This window comes from Pseudochaenichthys georgianus, chromosome 5 (assembly GCF_902827115.2).
Source record: "Pseudochaenichthys georgianus chromosome 5, fPseGeo1.2, whole genome shotgun sequence".
Taxonomy (NCBI): Eukaryota; Metazoa; Chordata; class Actinopteri; order Perciformes; family Channichthyidae; genus Pseudochaenichthys; species Pseudochaenichthys georgianus.
This window is the reverse complement of record NC_047507.1, coordinates 10,593,248-10,611,910: the sequence shown is the minus strand read 5'-3', so window position 1 is coordinate 10,611,910 and position 18,663 is coordinate 10,593,248. Positions and strand designations below refer to the sequence as shown.

Below are 18,663 nucleotides of genomic sequence, written 5' to 3'. Positions count from 1 at the left end.
CATAAAGTACCTTAAACATACCGTCAGTTTAAATGCTGTTTTATACTGAAAAACCAGAAGTTCTTGTGCACAACCAGTTGTTAAGCTTTTATTCTGAAAATCCTTCATCTCCGGTTAGCATTTAGCATGTGGCTAATATACCATTTACTATAGAGGTGGATTTAGTAGCGATATGACACGGAGTGTTGCACACCGAAACCTACTGATTTTAACACTACAACTATAGACGTCGAGATATTATTATTGTTTAATATTAAATGAAGGTACAGTTTATTTGAATACGTTATTGTTTACAGATGTGGGTAGCATGTGACAACATCCGGAACGACCGGAAACCAAACTGCCGTGAAATATTTCCTGTATTTTTTGGAGTATTGATTACAGCGTTTAGAATGTGTTAAATGAAAAGTCATGAAAGAGTTAAGGAGGAGAAAGGGCGTGTTGAGATATATATTGGATGTACAATGTCTGTATCCTCTGATATGCGTAACAACGGACATTAAATACGTGGAGGGCCGGCCCCCAGCAGCGCCAACCGGTCCACAGGGAGGAGCCAGCAGAGGATATATCTAGCTGGAAAGGTGGAGCGATCTCTTTCCTTCGCTCACGAGAGCCAGAACACAGCTGTTTTTCTGACTGAACCATCTTCTGCTTGTGACATTACCGCACCTATTTTTTTTAATTAAAGTACAATTTGAACCTTCTCAGAGACTCCATTTAGTCTCCTTTTAAAGCTTCTCTCGTGGACGCGAGAATAGCGAACACAGTTAACAGTACACAGAGAAAAAATAATGCTTGCTATACAAAGAAGATCACAAAAACGATGTCAGACATGAGAAAGTAGTCTCATGATTTAATATCAGTTAATATAAATAGGTTTGGATTTTTTTTCCCAATATGGAGCTCGATCCATTATTTTGGTGTTTACATTATACGGTGTCCTGTTCCTCTTTATTGGGCCTAATGGCAGTCCCTTTGTTGGCCACCAGAGGGCTGTTGTTCTAAATAAAGGCTCCAGCTCTTTGAGAGGAAGAGGATAACATCAGCAGTGAGTCAACTGTTCCCCGGACTGTGGGGCGTGTCCGTCATGCCCCAAAACAGTGTGTTCGTCCTGTTGGTTTAATATTGTTGCTTTGCTTCACATGCATTGAATCACGCAATCCAACATCCTTCACATGATCACATCTGTATTTCAGCATTTCCCTCGTCTTGTCTGAACTAGTACCACCAAGTTCTGTGAACATCAAGTAGAAAAAAGACTTTACTTGATGTTGCAGCTCCATGTTTAATTGGCCTACATACAAACGCGAAAACATTTGCTGGTGCCAGCTTTCACTTCGATCAATCATCAGAGCCGAAAGCTTTCTCAGCAGGTGGGGCCACTTATTTTTGTTCCAAGGGGCAGATCAGCAGTCAGATTCCACAACAGAGGACGCAGAAGCACAATTAAAATCGTCGATCCACCCGTGTTTTCAAGATGCCACACAAGAGCAAGAAGAAAGGCCATGGTCACGATAAAGACCACAAGGAGGCGAAGGAAGTAAGTGTTCTCTTTTACTGCACGACGTATCAAGTTGAAAGTGTTTATGGATGCACATTCTTTCCAAAACACCCAAATAACTTCAGATAACTCCGCAATATTTTCCATATGATTGCTGCAAGTAATTTGCAATTCACAAGCGTCACATTTTCTATGCTTTTTGAGTGTGTGCGACATGAATCTGCAGCATCGATTAACCTGGTCTTGAAGTCAGCATCGATGAATCTGTTGGCAGTGTTTGAACATATTGATGGTCGTGTTTTCGGTTGTTTGCATGCCCACATCGCCAAACAAAGATACAACTATGTCACTTTAAAAGTTTCTACTTGTATGTGTGAGTGGTCATGGAAGTGAGGAGTGGGAGTTTATCTGCAGGTAGGGACTTGATTCTCTATTGTTATTCGGAAGAGGTCCTGTTGGAAAACAATGCTTTTGCATTATTGTGAGTCAGGAGAGGAATCCAGACAGCCCTGTGTGGTAATCATCAGATCAATGTGGGGAGTGGCTGTTTGAGGAGGCATGAGTGAAAAGATCCTGCATGCGGTGAGGAGAAAGGGGCAGAGCAGGGTGGAACAAACTTCTTTCAGAGTAAGTTTCTCCTCCTGATCTCTCATGGCGTATGCAGCATACTGGATGAGCCTTGTGAGTACATCTGCTACTTCTCTCTCTTTTTGACCCTCTGGCAATTTTCTCTAATCCATTGGCACCAAAAGAGACGCGGCTGCTTTCTTTTTATTGTCAAACCAGCAAAACGTTTCTGAAATTGAATCTGCTGCTGAATGCGTGTTAAAACTTGTCATAGGCTGCACTAGATATCCCTTTGAATATAAGTTAATCATATTGATTGCTTTGCCCATATTCTGTCACACACGCAGTGTTTATATACCAGGGTGTGTGACTGTTTAAACTGAGATAGACTTCGACATGCATTTCTGGCACCGTTTAATTCATCCTCAAGGCAAGGATCAGATCTAAATGTAATGCAGCATTCTTGCTACAAAACTAATTTCAATCTAATGCTGCACATGTTGTAAGATAAGACATTTATTAGAATGACATGCAGTTTTTATTGCTAACAGTTATACCAAATATAATAAAATAACACATTTGCTGTAAATGAGATGTATTTGGTAGCATTAGATTTACACTAAAAAGCATGAATAGCAACAATTTGACTTGATTTTCAATTTGACTGAACATGAAATACTTTTCATCAGATGTTGTATGAATAAACTACCAACACAATAGTCTAAAGTCGTGGCACCCTGTGCAGAACTTCCATTGAATTTATTGGCAACAGATCTTTTGGCATGCACAATCTGGTGTTTATTTTGTGTGTTTTTTGTGTGTAGAAAGAAGAGGCTCCTGCCTCCCCACAGATCCATCATAGCAGCAGGTCTTCAAACTCCTATTCCACTGCAGGGTCCTACTATGGCAAGGTACTGACTCCCCTCCTCCTGCTGTAGAAGGATGAATCTCTTAAAATTCAATATAAAAGGGAACTATTACTCACTCAGTTATGTGACTTAATGTTACTTTTTCGTTTAATTCAAAATGGCTACTAAACAAACTATCTTATGTCATGGTTGAGGATTTCGGACCCAAAAATGGGACCACAGGTCAGAAAAGGAAGAACGTTGTTAAAAACCTGCTTTGTAGTAAATGAGTGCGTACCATTCTGAAGTCAATGCTCATTGCTGGATTGAACGCTGTACATGTGAAGGAAGTATTGTGTTTGTCTCCCTCTGCTGAGTGCACATCCTGAGAAAGTTGCTTGTGCTGACAAGGAGGTGCAGTTAACCCACACTGTTAACATTCCTGATCTTTTTTAAGCCTGGTCTCTGCTATCAAAATGTCTGTGAACTTTGTTCGTTTAGTTGCTGTAATCATATGGAAACTATTGCATAACCCTTTATTTTGGTGCACTTGGAACATTTTTGCAATATTGTGACTCTTATTTGCTCTTGCCAAAACTCCTGAGCTGCTTTTTATCTTTATTAGTACAAGTGTGTGTCTTTACAAGGAATGCTCTACGTCTCCCTACTTTTTCACAGATTATTTTCACACTTTCCCTGTGAGAGCCAACTTTCGTCTGATGTTAATGTTCTGATGTCTTTGTGTTTTATCTGCAAATGGCTAAAGAGTTCCTAATCTTTCATACCTGTCTGTCTAGTGCAGAAACTATGTAATCTCTCTAGTAATCTGATAACAGTGGGCGTACCGTGTGAGGGGGTGAGGTTTGTGTAGATGTCTGCACTGCTGTAGTGAAGATAGTAGTGACTGTAGGACGACATGGGTCTAAATATATAGAAGAGGGACAGATTAGCAGAGGAGTCCAGTTACATATGCTCACTCTGACACTCCATACATGTTTATGAAACATCTGGCATTTCCATTCATATTTCATTTTCTTCTCTCAGGTTTGCTATTTGAAATGTTGAGCTTGCACTATCAGCTGTTCTTGTCACTAAAGAAGAAGATTATTTTTGTGAAAATCTGATATTAGTCATACTGTTAGTCCTGTAGGTGTTTCTATTAGCAGACATATCTTTCCCAAGGTGCACAAGCTAGTTTTACAGGTTGGGTCATGTGGTACTTCAGATAGGGAAAGGTGTGTCCGTCTGACAGAGGGTGTGCCATGATGTGGAGGCATGTGCACATACCTTGTATGCATGTGTACACACATGTGCAAGCATGAGCCTTTTCAAATGTGTATACACCTCACCTTGCAATATGTACTGCAGGGTCATATGCTGTACATGCTTTGTTTGTCTTTTTCTATTCATTAGGTAAAGATAGGCAATGCAAAGAAAACTTGTATGACTTAATTCCTTTGCTGTGCGTTGATCAGATGGTACAGAGACAAGGTTTTTGAAGTCTATAAACGGGGGGCCTCCCCTAAGACAAAACAAAGACAACTTGTTTTGCCTGCTTTCCCACAAGGTTTCAGAATAGGGGAAATGAATGGGTCGAGGAAAGCGTCAGTGTTCGGGCCACTTGACATTCTGAGCCCTTCTAACGTTTCTTGTATCACTTTGAGCATATGAACGGATTCTGTAACTCCTATATTAGTCTTTGTTTTAAATCATTTTTGGGATGACCTGCTCTAACTTTTAGTTGCTTTGCAGACATACATGGGTGTTGCCATGGTGTCAGTGAGTCTGCTCTGGGCTTAATTGTTTACATTTTTGATGTAAAAAAAGAGTTCCCGTATACAATGAACCCCTGGATGTACAGATGGTTATCACACACACACAAACGGGTTTGGTTAAAATCAAACGTTTTCTACGATTTCTGAGATGATTTAAAATATTTATTCTCGATTGCATAGCCCATCAAAGCTGAGAATGTCTACGTTACTGACTGTAAAGACAGATGTGTGTGTGATGTTTATGGGTTCAAGTTGGACTGACCTATGATTCTGAGGTGGATTATGAAGGAGACTGCGGCCAAAGGGCGCCAAGGGGTTCTAAGGAAAGCTATCCTAGAGATGTTCTCACTGCACTTGGCCATCGCTTAAGAAAGCTTTCCTCCTGGCACAATCCTTGCATATTGGCCCAACACTCACATAACTAGGGATATTATTCTCTGAAAATCAACTAAACAGGTCTAGAAATTGCCAGGGAAAAAATATACAATGATTCCCAATTGGGTTTGTTCAATAACAACAAATATGTAAATCAGAGCTAGTGGAAGTGGATTGTTTTGAAACCCTGGGCCTGGGTTAACCATTTACTCCCATTATCAGATTGCACAAGGATGGTAGAGGTTCCAAGGAACAATATTTAACATCCTTAAAGCTTTCTATATGGCATGCATAAAGGAAGAGCACACCACTCTACTTGGACATTTAGATATAATAACAATTTGTTACGTGTCCTGCACAAACAGGAGTGTCAGGTCTGGCTGGAGGAAACTACTCAGCAGTACATGATTTTCATTTTTTCTGAGGTGTGCTACTAAACACCTTTAAGTGAATAAAGGATCAGACTTATTCCTTCACAGTGACTCACTCAACGACTGCATTGTCGGCACACCCCACCCAAAGGGCCGCTCAATACACCCAAGTCATTGGGGAGGAAGAAGCCGCAGAGGTACGAATGGAATTGCATTTTGCATTTTGCACTTGCATTGCTTTTCCTTTAAATTACATGAAAACGCCGGCCATGGATACACCTGAATATACCTTATCCACTTATTCTTCTTGTGTATAAGGTTGTTCAGATGATACTGCTGTATTCCCCCTTCTGTAGATTGCTGTTCAATTAAAGTCAAAAGTATTCATCTTGGTGATAAATGTTCTGAAAGCCAACACCCTTAAGCCTTTGGCCTCAGTGAATCCATTAGTGTTGTTTTCTTTAAACACTCCCTACATTCTGGTTTCACAAATAATTGTTTTGCAGCCAATAAAACAATGAAATCCCCATCCATTTGCTACAGATAACAGTCTATCATTGGCTCACCCGGTGCCTATCAGTTCATAGTTCTGACCTGTTGACCAGATGTTGAAACACCCAGGGCTTTATCAATATACGTCTGTATGTCCCTGTTATTATCGTCAGGGCTTGATGATATCTGACAGAGAAAGAGTTGAAAGTTCTCGGCTCAGACTTGTTTTCTCTCCGAAGACAGTTGACGCAGATGTAATATAAAACTAAAGTCTGGCCCCTCCCTTTATTCTCATCGGCAATTAGGCAGCCATGGAGGGTAGTTGCAAAATCCTTTATAACTGCGTGTACATAAGAAGCCAGTGTGTACACAAAGTGTCGCTATGCCTGTGTGTGCTCAAGGCATGTATACCATCACACATCTGGGTGTGCTTGTTGATAAGCAGCACTAAAATGGTCCCAATACACTGCAAAAGTTTTACACACCTAACGGGGCGTATTTTTAAGCATGGGCGCCCTTGTATCTGCTTCCTAGAGAAGCTCAGATGTGGCCCCTCATCAGGTGGGTGTCAGTCCACGGTCAGCTCCCTTCCCTTTATAGCCCAGAGAGTTACGGCCTCTTGTGACATATCCACATATGAGGCTAACCCCCCCCCCCCCCCCCCCCCTCTGCCCTCTCTGCTCCCTCTGCTCCCAGACCACGCCTCCCCTCCGCTCTCGCCACCCTCCCTCTCCCTGCGAGTTGGAAACATGCTGCAAGCTGAGAGACAAGGCAGAGGCTGACAGACATAACGTTCACACACAAACACACGCTCGGAGGCACTTTCAGCCAACATGGGCCAGATATTGAGCTGGATCCGAGGCCCACGGGACGGCCAGGCCCTGCAGGATGTGGCCGTGGAGGAGCAGGTTTGTGCGCAATTGTGTTGTCTGTGTGTTTAGTGCCATGTTATTCTAAACAACTAATCCAAAAGTATCCACGTGTTTGTGTTGTTGTAAGTCAGCCTGCAAGTAAAATGCTATATTGTTGCTTTATGTTGTTGTTCAAGTCGAGTTTGAGCTGCACAACTTATAGGGGAAACGCACATAAGGAGGAAAACTGTCTTGGCTCTTATCCAAGTCAGACCTTCCCTCCCGCTCTCTCCCTCTCTCCCCCCCTCTCTCTCTGTCTGCTGGAATGTGAGGCTGCTGGTCGGCCTGTGCGAGTTTAGTTTGAGTTGTGTAGTGAGATATTAAAGGGAAATGGAAACACTTTTCAAACTGCTTTCCATGCGACAATATTACCATTAGGAAATGTATTTATCTAGTCTATTTCCAATGTAAACGATCGAGATACGCGAATTTACTTTTTGAAATACGTGCCTAATGACCATGGGCGCTTCCATTGCTCCGGGACTTTTCCAGTGACGTCACTGAGTGGGTACGGCTTCCTGGGCCAAAGCTCAATAACAAACAACATGGCGTGCAATGCACCAGTAGTTTACATTACAAGAAAACGGTCACAAATGGATTTTATACAAAGAAGGAAGAAGTACATTTCCATAGGCTGCCACTAAAGGATGAGAAGCTGCTCAAAGTCCAGTCTGGATGCCTGGTTCAATACAAAACATTGGATTTGAAGCCAGGATCTGTTCCCACAATATTCGATTTCTCAACGTATGCAGTCGGGAACACCGACCGTCCCAGCACGTCGGCCGCGCAAGACAATGACAGTGTCAACAAACGTGAAGTTCGAGCCACCAAACGAGTTGCTTCAGCTGCCGAGAGAGAGGAAAATATTGCAGCACTACCAGATTACTAGCTCACACATGTATTTACTGACACAGTGTGACCTTATTAATTAACGCAATCGCGTCCAAACTAAATGGTAGCTATTATTATGATGCACAATAGAGAATTGGGGGTGTTCTATAGCTCAACTAATTAAATGGCATACACACGCTCATCTGTCGAAAACAGCCCTAAAAAGGCTAGTATTGCTATTGATGGATGGTATTGCAGGACCCAGAGCGCACGGAGCACAGAGCGGATAACGGAATTGCAGTTGTATTGCTTATAGATTATCAGAACATTTCAAAGGGGACACAGCCCCATTGGATATTAACCTATGGATTAACTACATCATCGTTTTTATCGTTGTAATGCCATTGAAGACCAGTTTAGACCAGACAATGAGGAAGGTAAGCCGTTAGCCTGGCGTATGTTAGTACCTAGCGCCACTTGTTTTGATGTACGTTTTTGTGGATAACCTCGCGAGTTTGTATCTTTCAGTGTTGAGGTGGGCACCGTTAGATTCTGTGTCTCCTTGCGATCATAAACGATGTGTTGGATGTGCGGCTAGGATAAGTAATAAGGGAGCTAGGAGTGATTTTCGGTGCAGTAATAGGTTAGCATTTTCGCTCGGGGCTAATTCAGAGGCTCACTGTTAGCATTGTGTTTTTTTTATTCCGGATCGTATGCCACTCTATTCGACCGAATCGGTTCATAAGCATAGGCCATGGGATGCCTGGTAACTGTAGATGCTTCCACATCAATGTCATCTCCCGACGAATAGTCAAATTCATCGTTCAAAACGTCGATCTCATTGCAAAATTCCTCCATCGCTGCCATATCTGCTACGTTGTGTTGACTTCCGGTGGAGCAAAAACACAGCCAATGACGTCACCATTTGGGACTCCCCTAATGGCGGCGGCCTGGTCCCGGAATTCCCCACCCGGCCGGCGGATAATTAATTTTCTTTTGGCGAGTAATATCATATACAATAAATATTACGATCAATATCCATTGTAAAATGAATAAACTACCGGAATATTATAACTGTAATTGGTGTTTCCTTTCCCCTTTAAACCAAGGCTGGGACAAGGCCTACCTTGTTTGCAACCTGTTGCTACAAGTACCAACCACAGGGGAAATTATAGACCACTGTATGTGGTGATTTGGGAAAGAGTATGGGTGTCCTAGTTTTGTTTTCATGAACAAAAACATGAAGTTATTGTTCTCGACTTCGTAGGTCTCACCCAAATACCGTTCTCCTGTGATAATCCACAGATGGAGCAATATGAAAGGGTGTGTAGCTAGGAGAAGCTTAAGAGCCTTTTTTTTCTGTGCACAACTAGGAATTGCATGTAGCGTGCTGTAGTTCATATCCTGCAACCTCATCTTTTAATACTTTTTCTCATGTCGTGCAGAGAAATCGACTGTGATATTTTGGCAGGCCTTCATCCTGATGTCAGGGCTTTGTTATCAGGGCTGTGTCAGTTGGCTCTGACTCACTATGTGTTAAAGGTTAATATGGAAAAGGCCTGAGCACAGAGGTTTTTTTGGTTGTGTTTTGTGCTGGAAATGCTCAGCCCATGGTTGCCGCAGTCTGCCTCCCACAACTTACAGTGAGACTGACAGGAAATGACCGCTGAGGAAACACATTCGGCTGGACATGCAGTGTAAAGTCTAAAAATGTCGGGGAGATAATAAAATGCGAGAGCACACGAGCTGAGTAAGTGTTTTATAGATCGGTTTTGACATTTGAGACCCTAGTGTTTTCGTTGCTGTGATACAGTTGAGAAATATTTCCACACTGCAGTGGATTCATAATTGATTAATTATGTACATTATGTACTATTACAGCATTATTAAAAAACCAACGGAAAACAGTCTCCAATATCTCTGAACTTATCAGTATTGTAAGAATGTCAATCCATTATCTTTTAAGTGTATACGCACAACTTCTATTGCACTTCTGTCCATCCTGAGAGAGGGATCCCTCCATGGTTTCACATCCAGATGTATCTTTTATGTCTTCCCCTTTATTTGTGGGGTTTTCTTGTTAGTTTTTCTGATGTGATGGTCTAAGGACAGTGGGTGTCTTATGCTGTAAACACTGTAAAGCCCCCTAAGACTAATGTGTAATTTGTGATATTTGGCTGTATGAAGAACATTTTATATATTGAATTAGATTGGTTAACAACACTGCTTTAGTGCAGTTATAATATTTGTAGATTTCCTTTCCTTAGGTTAAAGTAGCAATAGCACAGTGTAAAATGAGTTATTTACAAATACATTTCAAAATGACTTGCTTAAAGCAGGTATAATAGCAGTTTTATATGACACTAGTAGACGTTTTGCCAATAGTTTTTGGCCTGCAGGAGATTTCCACCAAAATCTGCTGCCCTACATTATTTACATCATCGGTTTATTATGACAAATGTATTGGCATTATTACAACTGGAACTAATGCTAACTCCCTAATGTGGGCTTACTGTTTGTTTTCTGAATCGTTTTCCGGCAATATAAACAAGAACATTTAGCAGCCAAATCAATGTTTCCCTAAAGCAAAGTATATTTTAGCATAAATAGGAAATACTTAAGTACGTCAAAATGAATCTCAAGCACACACATAGATAAAGATAATGTTTGTTTTTCATTATTTACGCATAAAGCACACAGTTTGACCCCAGTATGAAAACAGTGTTTAAGTCCACCGTCAGGAAATGACAATTCAACAATGTCCCTCTGATGCAAACCAGCTGGAGCCAGGGTCATGCAGTTTACTGACGTAATGTCACAAGGTGCCTGGATGCTCAAGTTCAAATGTCGTACACAGCCTCAACTATAACTCTGCTATTTTGATCCACATAATTAAGGCTTCTGAATGCAAGCAAAAACAAAATGTTTCAAATAGTCTAAAGCAGCAGGACATTAGCTGTATTGATGATATGCTTCATTCATGTGGCACAACCCTCAGGCTGGTTGTGTGTTTGTGCCAGAAAGAGAGGGAGAGCCGATGTGTACATGTTAGCATAAATACTAGGGCTGTCAAACGATTAAAAATTGTAATCAGATTAATCACAGCTTAAAAATGAATTAATCATGATTAATCACCATTCGAACTATGTCCAAAATATGCCATTTATTTATGTATATTGTTGTGGGAATGGAAAGATAAATGAAAGAAGGCAGATATATCCATTTAACATACAGTATCTATGTTTATTATAACATTTTTCTGCGTGTCAAAATGAAAGACAACCCACACACCTATCAATCATCAAACCGTGGGATCTTAATTCATTACGTGTTGATTTCTATCAACGGGGGAGTACTTCAGGAAAGTCGACAGAGGGGGGGGAGGGGGGGCTAGTGGAGTACTTCGTGACCACAGAGTGTGAACGTTGTGATCAGCTGTATTAGCGCAGTTCTCCAGTGAAGGGGGGGGGGGGGAGTCTCGCTCCGCAGCCGGTTGGCGTAGTTTTGGCGCAAGTCCGTTGTACAGACCGACGTTAACAGCACCCCTGTCTGTGCACACGGAGACCGACTCTGTCGTCCGGTGATCGAACCGCCTTCTGGAAAAGCTTCACAAGTACGTCGGTACGCAAATGCGCTTTGTGACACAAGTGACGGTACGCATTTCAGATTACGCACATAACCTGCGTACCAGTTATGTGCACCCCTGTACCAGAGCCATATTATTACTATTATATGGCTCTGCCCTGTACTACAGCAAGAGTATTCTCCGTCGGGACTTCCTGCAACAACACCACGCCGTTATCAAATATGTTCTATTGAGAAGACGATCACTACGTGACAAAAGTTTTCAAAACCGTGGCTACTGAAATCAGTCTTACTAACTGCTGTCTGTGCAATTTACTCCGCGAGTTGGCAGACTTTATTTAGCTTACTTTAACATCATTTTTCATGGTGGGGCTAAGCCATTTCTTGGTATGGGTGTAGCCTACCCCAGCCATACCCTGGCGCTGCCACTGGTGGCACGTATGGGGCGGGCCATTCTGCACATGCGTTAAATGCGTTAAATATGTTAACGCAATTAATTAAAAACATTTATTACCGCCGTTAACGCGATAATTTTGACAGCACTAATAAATACATAAGAATGTCTAGGTGTGTTTTTAAATGGTGGTGTTTATCCGGTTGCCACCCTGTGTGTTGTTTGCCAGCGCACATCGTGACATGTCAGATTTCTCACTTCACTGTTAGCTTGACGAGAGTGCACTGCTTCTGTCATGTCGGTTATATAAAATCAGAGTTTCAAGGCCTCTGGGCTCACCTGTGCTTCAGCGAGGCGTTGTTGTTCAGCATTTAACTTCGTCTGTTTACATCTGCCATACTTCAGGAAAAGCTAATGCTAGTAGCCACATGATGTTTGTCCTGAAACGTTAGACTAGCAGGTAATGAAGTCCCAGCTGCCTGGCGCTTACTGGAAATTGTAATGTGATAGATGATTACGCTTCTTGGTATTGCTTCACAAAAACACATGAAAGTGGTAGGCTCAAGTTAATGATGACATGTAAGGTTGTGATAACCATGAGTTGAAATTGCTGACAAGTCTCAACTATATAGGGAGGCGTGTGGCGTGGTGGGTTGTCCGTAGGTGTTGGGATCAGGGGGTCACAGGTTCAAACCCCGCTTACTGGAATTGCATGTCGTTGTGTCCCTGGCAACACACTTCACCCCAAATTGCTCCCGTGGGGATTGCCCACAGTATTGAGTATGTAAGTCGCTTTGGATAAAAGCGTCTAACAAGTAACATGTAATGTAATGTAATATATTGATGTAATTGTGGCACCAAAGATTTATTCTTTCTATCCTGTAAAGTGAGGCATAGGGTTGTTGGTTTATTTAATTAGCATATGTCGAAAATGGGTAAAAAGATACGTACGAGAAAGGGAAAATATAAAAATGAGAATAGGCCCTATTATGCTTTTCTTCCGAATTCCCCATTTCTGAATATTATAGGTTTTTGTGCATGTAAATGGGGCTGAAATTCCTACGTTACTCTCCCACACACTCCTCCTGCCTGAAACGCCTCCATTGGACGCCTGTGTTTACTTCCATAACAGTGTCATCTCTATGTAATGTTGCTGCTGCGGGCGGGACATCTCCGAGTAGTTGACTAATCACAACAGAGCCAGCTAACCAATCGGAGCAGACTTGGCTCTGGTTTCAGGCAGAGGGTGAAAAGAGGTGCTGCAGCACAGGCAGTGTGAGAAAAATAAACTGCTTTTTAAACATTAAAGCATGCAGACATGTCACATTTGGGAGAAAAAATACATATATGAACCTGACATTTGAATAATAGGGCCCCTTTAATAGCTCGGAACAGTAATGTTTTGATCAATAGTCATGTAATGGGGGGAATGTGTATTGCCTGTGTATACTGTACTTCAAAGTGCCAGTCTGCTGGTAATGCCATAATGTATGTACGGTGCTAAAAAAAGACGTGGACATGCAGCAGAAAAAAAGGACAGCTATACAGTTGCACGTGGAATGAGGAAGAGAAGGAGAGTTTTATTCATTTGTCACTCTTGTTGTTGAGGATATGGAGGAACTGAAGTCACCGGTCAGCTTTCTGATAAAGAGAGTACTGTTACCACCGACTCTCGTACCTCAGATTTACAACCATCTCATCTACACTCGAACGCACCATAAGTAAATAACCTCCACCTTAAATTGCATAACTACACTCTATGGCACCCCTGACAAATGTAAATAAAGACAGTCTTTGTAAAGGAATCCTCTGCTCAAGTTAGAATCGAGTCTCAACAAGCTGATAATACACTTTACTGGCTGACCAGACAATAGAAAAACACATTGAACAAAAACACTATTGTTTGTTCTGCAAATAATACAGAATATGTGCTAGAGATTTGCTAGCTTGTCTCTAAATATATAGCAGGTATATCAGACTGGTAGACCATAGAATGTACCAAACAAATAAAGGGAGAACAAATATATTTTAAAAATGCATTATTTATGCATTTTGGAGAGAAAGATTGTGATGGAAAGTAACTTTTAGGTAAATACAGGACATTCTCTTTTTTTATTGAAAGAATATTATGTTTCTGGTTAGCAATTTAAGACGCAAGAATGGTCTTGGAGTTGAATTACTACGACCAGTTAAAAGATAAAATAAAAAGATTAAGTGTTTCGACAACCCCCGATGGGATCTAAGATTGCATTTTGGCCAATGCATCGTTCCACTTGCTCTCTCACAAACTGATTACATACATGCAACCAAAGCCTGTTCACATTTGATTGGTTAAACAGAAACTAGAATCCCTCAAATACCAACATCTACTCACCTCGCGTACAGGTTCTGCTTTCATATTCATAAATCTGTCACATTTACTTTACAGTAATTACTGTCTCTCTTAAAGGAGAAGTAGTTTGGTTTGACAAGTTAATGAACCCTGGTTCCGCCTGTTATCTACAATACTGCGTGATCTTGATGCGCTAGTGCATTTGGTGACAGGTTTATCTTTTGATCATTTAAAAGCTTCCCTTTAATAAGTTCATATAGAGTACACAGATTATTTGTGTCTGCTACTGTTGTCAATCAGACCTGTTGTCAATCAGCTACTGTTGTCAATCAGACCTGATTCACGCCCTCTGTGACTGGATCCTGAACTTCCTGATGGGCAGACCCCAGGCAGTGCGGGTGGGAAACATCACAAACTGATATCTTGGTGCCAGGATAACAACCTCCATCTCAACGTCAGCAAAACAAAGGAGCCGATTGTGGATTACAGGAAGCAGCAGGGAGAGGGAGACGCCCCCATCGCCATCAATGGGACTACGGTGGAGAGAGTCAGCAGCTTCAGGTTCCTTGGAGTCCACATCACTGAGGACCTGACATGGACTCTTCACACCACCACCATCACCAAGAAAGCTCGACAGCGGCTCTTCTTCCTCCGCAGGCTGAGGAGGTTCAACATGGACTCCAGGATACTCTGCAACTTCTACAGGTGCACCATAGAGAGCATCCTGACTGGCTGCATCACGGCGTGGTACGGCAGCTGCACCGCCCTTAATCGTAAGGCTTTACAGAGGGTGGTGAAAACTGCACAGAACATCAGCAGGACGGAGCTGCCATCCATGGAGGACCTTTACTCCCAGCGGCTCAGGAAGAAATCCCTCCGGATTATAAAAGACCCCAATCACCCCAGCCACAAACTGTTCAGTCTGCTGCCGTCTGGCAGGCGTTACCGCAGCATCCGGACAAAAACCACCAGATTCAGAGACAGCTTCATCCCACAGGCCATAAGACTGCTAAACACCTGAACTGTTGAAACAACATCCATAACATTCATCTGCTACTTAGTAATTATTTATCTATTATCTAATATATCATTCCAATAGCTTGTATATGGACTCGTATTGCACTATTCCACTTTTTTAAAACTATTTTTTTTTATTACTTTTAATATAGTATATGTGAATATAGTTTTAATATTGTCTGTTTTTCTGTATTATTGTGTTGCATTGTTGGAGAAGCCTGTGACCTAAGATTTTCAACGACATAATTACTCTGTAGCTATGTTACTTTGACAATAAAGAACCTTGAACCTTGAACCTCCTTCCTCTATCTAAATTTGACCAGTTCAGTGTGTTTTCAATGTGTAATGTGTTTACTATGATCTCTTGCCAGGAAAGTAAACACAACCAGTCCAGAGTTATTTCCCACAGACTTAGAAAACGTACTGCCTCCCACAATTTGCCTGTGAGCCCCGACAAACATTATCAGAAATTCAGATTAGAAACCCACTCCTTTTCCAGTTCCACATCTCTGATTGGTCCATCGCTCTGGGTGGGTGGGTCCAGTGTCTGCTTTAGATCATTAGTTGTCAACAAAGATAACCAGGGGTTACCAAGTAAGGCGTTTGGATCCAGTGCAAGCATGCATCAAACATGCCAGCTTTGTCTCACAGACACAAACACTCACACAGAATCAAAGACACACAAGCAAAGGCTCTGGTGTGTGTTATTGGAGTCAGTTGGGGCAAAGCTGTCAAGGAAGATGTATAATGAAAGGTCACAAAACAGCCACAAATAGTTCTGCCAGGGAGATGTGAGGGCAGGGGTTGTGCAACAAGTTGAGGAGTTTGCCTTTTGTCCTTTTTAAAGATGTCTGCATTAAGCAATAGGGTCAGAGGAATTTAGAAACAACACTTATTTTGAAAGAAAAATACTAAGCTGATAACCTTTATCTTGAATTATCCAAATGTAAGCCTTTAAACAAGTCTATGCATGTTCAGAAATGCTTCATAAAAGAAATACATGATTTTTTTTTATGGTGCAGCCAAAGTTCATTTATACGGAGCCCCGAAAGGGACATGAAAAAAGAGAGAAACAAAATAAAGTCAGGATAATTTTTTTGTTGAGAAAGTTACCGATGCGCCAAGGAGGAAGTGGAACACACAGGAGACAACCATTTCATTGCAGACTGTTATGTGTACGTGGGGAAATGATAGTGCATACATTATTTGAGATATATTTTGAACTCAGACTTAATTTTATGGACATGTCGGCCAGGGGCGTAGAGCTATTTGTTTAAGCACCGGATTGGCAAAACAGGAGAGTCTGTAAACCAGTCTGCTTTGATCTATGAATTAATGTCCGTGACTGTCAGAGTAGCTACCTGCTGCCCGCAGCTGTTTTAAGGGGAAACAAACACTCAGAGCACACACACACACACACACACACGCACACACACACGCACACGCACACGCAGACGCAGGCAGGCAGGCAGGCCATCGGGATGTTCGGGACGAATCCCAATGGGCCGGTACCGAAGTGGTCCTTGTTCATGTATGTACGGGTAATGCCAGCAAAAAAACAAACCAACAAAACTGAAAAATGTTGTTATTTTTCTTCGATTTAAAAACAATGTTTAGCAAAGGAAAAAACAGGAGGTTTTAATTAGTGATGACTTAAATCTACATTATGCTAAGAATAATTGTGTTCCTGCATAATTAAAGTGCAGACACAAGACACATGTGGCGCACAGACAGTGCAGGCCAGTCTTATCCAAGCAGCAAACACAACATAGTGATACATGAGTTCAGAGACAGTGAGCCCACGCAGCAGTTTCAGACATCTACACAGTCCTCCATTCATTTTCATCCAAGTGTTATGAGTAACTTTAAACACAGGGGGGTGCTCTTCTCTAAACCCCCCCTCCCCCATTTTCACATGTTTTTGATGTGGCGTGCTTTATCTGAGCAGTAGTTACAAGTTTAGGAGAACTATCAACAAATCAATCCTCTGCGTGTGCTTAGAGGGGACAGTTCACACTGCTATGTTTTTTCTTAAATTCCTTCACAACTGTAAGCCATTGTCCAGTTTCCTGTCTGGTCCTTTGTGTCTAGGGGATACTTTGTCCAGTTGTAACAACCAGAAAGAAAACCTGTCTGAACTTGTATCAATGGTCACCTTGTTCATGGTGCAACTGTGTCTTTCTTAAAGTTAAACATACTTGAATTTTTCTCTATTCTGGCTGTCTTTTTGCACTCCATGTGATCTAATCCCCCTCCCTCTTGTCTTTCCACACACACACACACACACACACACACACACACACACACACACACACACACACACACACACACACACACACACACACACACACACACACACACACACACACACACACACACACACACTGTTGTTAGAGTAGCTCTGCTCTAGATTCCTAAGCAGTGAGTCTGTCAGACACACCCAAACTCTGCCAGCAGCTCTGCTGCAGCAAATCTACTTCTGCCTCATCATCAGTGCTTCATCCTTCAACTCTTCCTCCGCTAAAACTCTTCCTGCCGATATCTTAATGTAGGCCATCATGTCTGTTACCAAACTGCAATATCCGTCCTCTCAAAAGCCCGGCCTGACTATGCATGAAGTTTCCCTAAAGTATACTTCTTTGTTTTGTTCTGGCAGTCATTGGCAGTGGGTTGGTCTCTGTGTCCTGCTGCTGTCCAATCTGACGTAGCCTGCTCTGCTGCTTGTGGCTGGGAGGTGGAGTCAGATCAGGCTTTTTGTGCCGCTTCCATGAAGGCGGAGCAGCAAGTTTTTCCACTTCTGGGCGTGCGTGTTTATATGTGTGCGTGTGTTTGACATACAGCGATCCACATTGGGAATATAAGGTGACGCGTAGTATCCACAGCATCTTGTATAGAGGAGCCTGCATCACACTTATGGTATGTAACTGGACTGCGTTTACCCTTCTTTATCCTTTTGTCAGTTTGTGGAGCGTCTTCCTGTTTGACTGATGCCTACCGATATCATTTTGACGGCTGTGGTTACTGACAGTGACAGGCTGGTTTTTCACGTGTTGTCATCTGACAGCCATGTTGTGTCAGCGTGAGGCAGGTGATAAGGATCGATTTGGCTGCCTCTTGAATTTTGAATGCTAAGTTGAGGAATGTTGGCAGAGGAGTAAATATGACTGTTAGTGTTATTGTTGCTTTTAGAGCAGTTGTCTCCAAGGTAACGATGAAATAAACAGCAAATAATCATCTGCACATACATACTGAGGGATGATGTACCAATGTTTATTAATAGTTAATATGTCTTCAGTGTCTGACAACATGTCTTGAAATGTATCTTTAAACAAAAGTATCTAATGTTACCCAGACAGGAAGAAGCACTCAGAGGTTTTGCTTAAGTTAAAGTATCAATGCCACAGTTTAGAAATACTTTGTTGTTAGTCTAAAAGTGGCAAAAGTCGTTTTGGCATTACAATATACTTAAAGTACTTGAATGGCCTGTTTCAGAGTCATAGGTATTATATTACTGGATTTAAAATGAGAAAATCCTTTTGGTGTTCATCACTTTGTTATTGCAGTGTTAGAGGTCTCATTTTAACTCATTTGTATACTGCTAAATACTTTCATCAACAATAACACATCATTTATTTGTTGATTTATATTGTGCCTTTATAATCTA

The 18,663-nt window shown here is 41.8% G+C and overlaps 1 protein-coding gene across 19 annotated transcripts in view; it reads left to right on the top strand.

The window, feature by feature from the left end:
- The first annotated feature begins 1,131 nt into the window (after window positions 1–1,131).
- The window catches only part of cast (calpastatin), a 45,555-nt gene continuing 28,023 nt past the window's right edge, over window positions 1,132–18,663 (top strand). For 7 of the 19 annotated variants that reach the window (XM_034083781.2, XM_071203089.1, XM_071203086.1 and 4 more), the window contains exon 1: window positions 6,655–6,837. In XM_034083781.2, the coding sequence (XP_033939672.1) occupies window positions 6,763–6,837 (75 nt within the window). In that variant the 5' untranslated portion in view covers window positions 6,655–6,762. Of the gene's footprint in view, window positions 1,541–2,085; window positions 2,183–2,892; window positions 2,980–6,653; window positions 6,838–17,783; window positions 17,916–18,663 lie in introns of those variants that run through there. The other 12 variants (XM_034083790.2, XM_071203094.1, XM_034083787.2 and 9 more) reach the window with 9 other exon arrangements.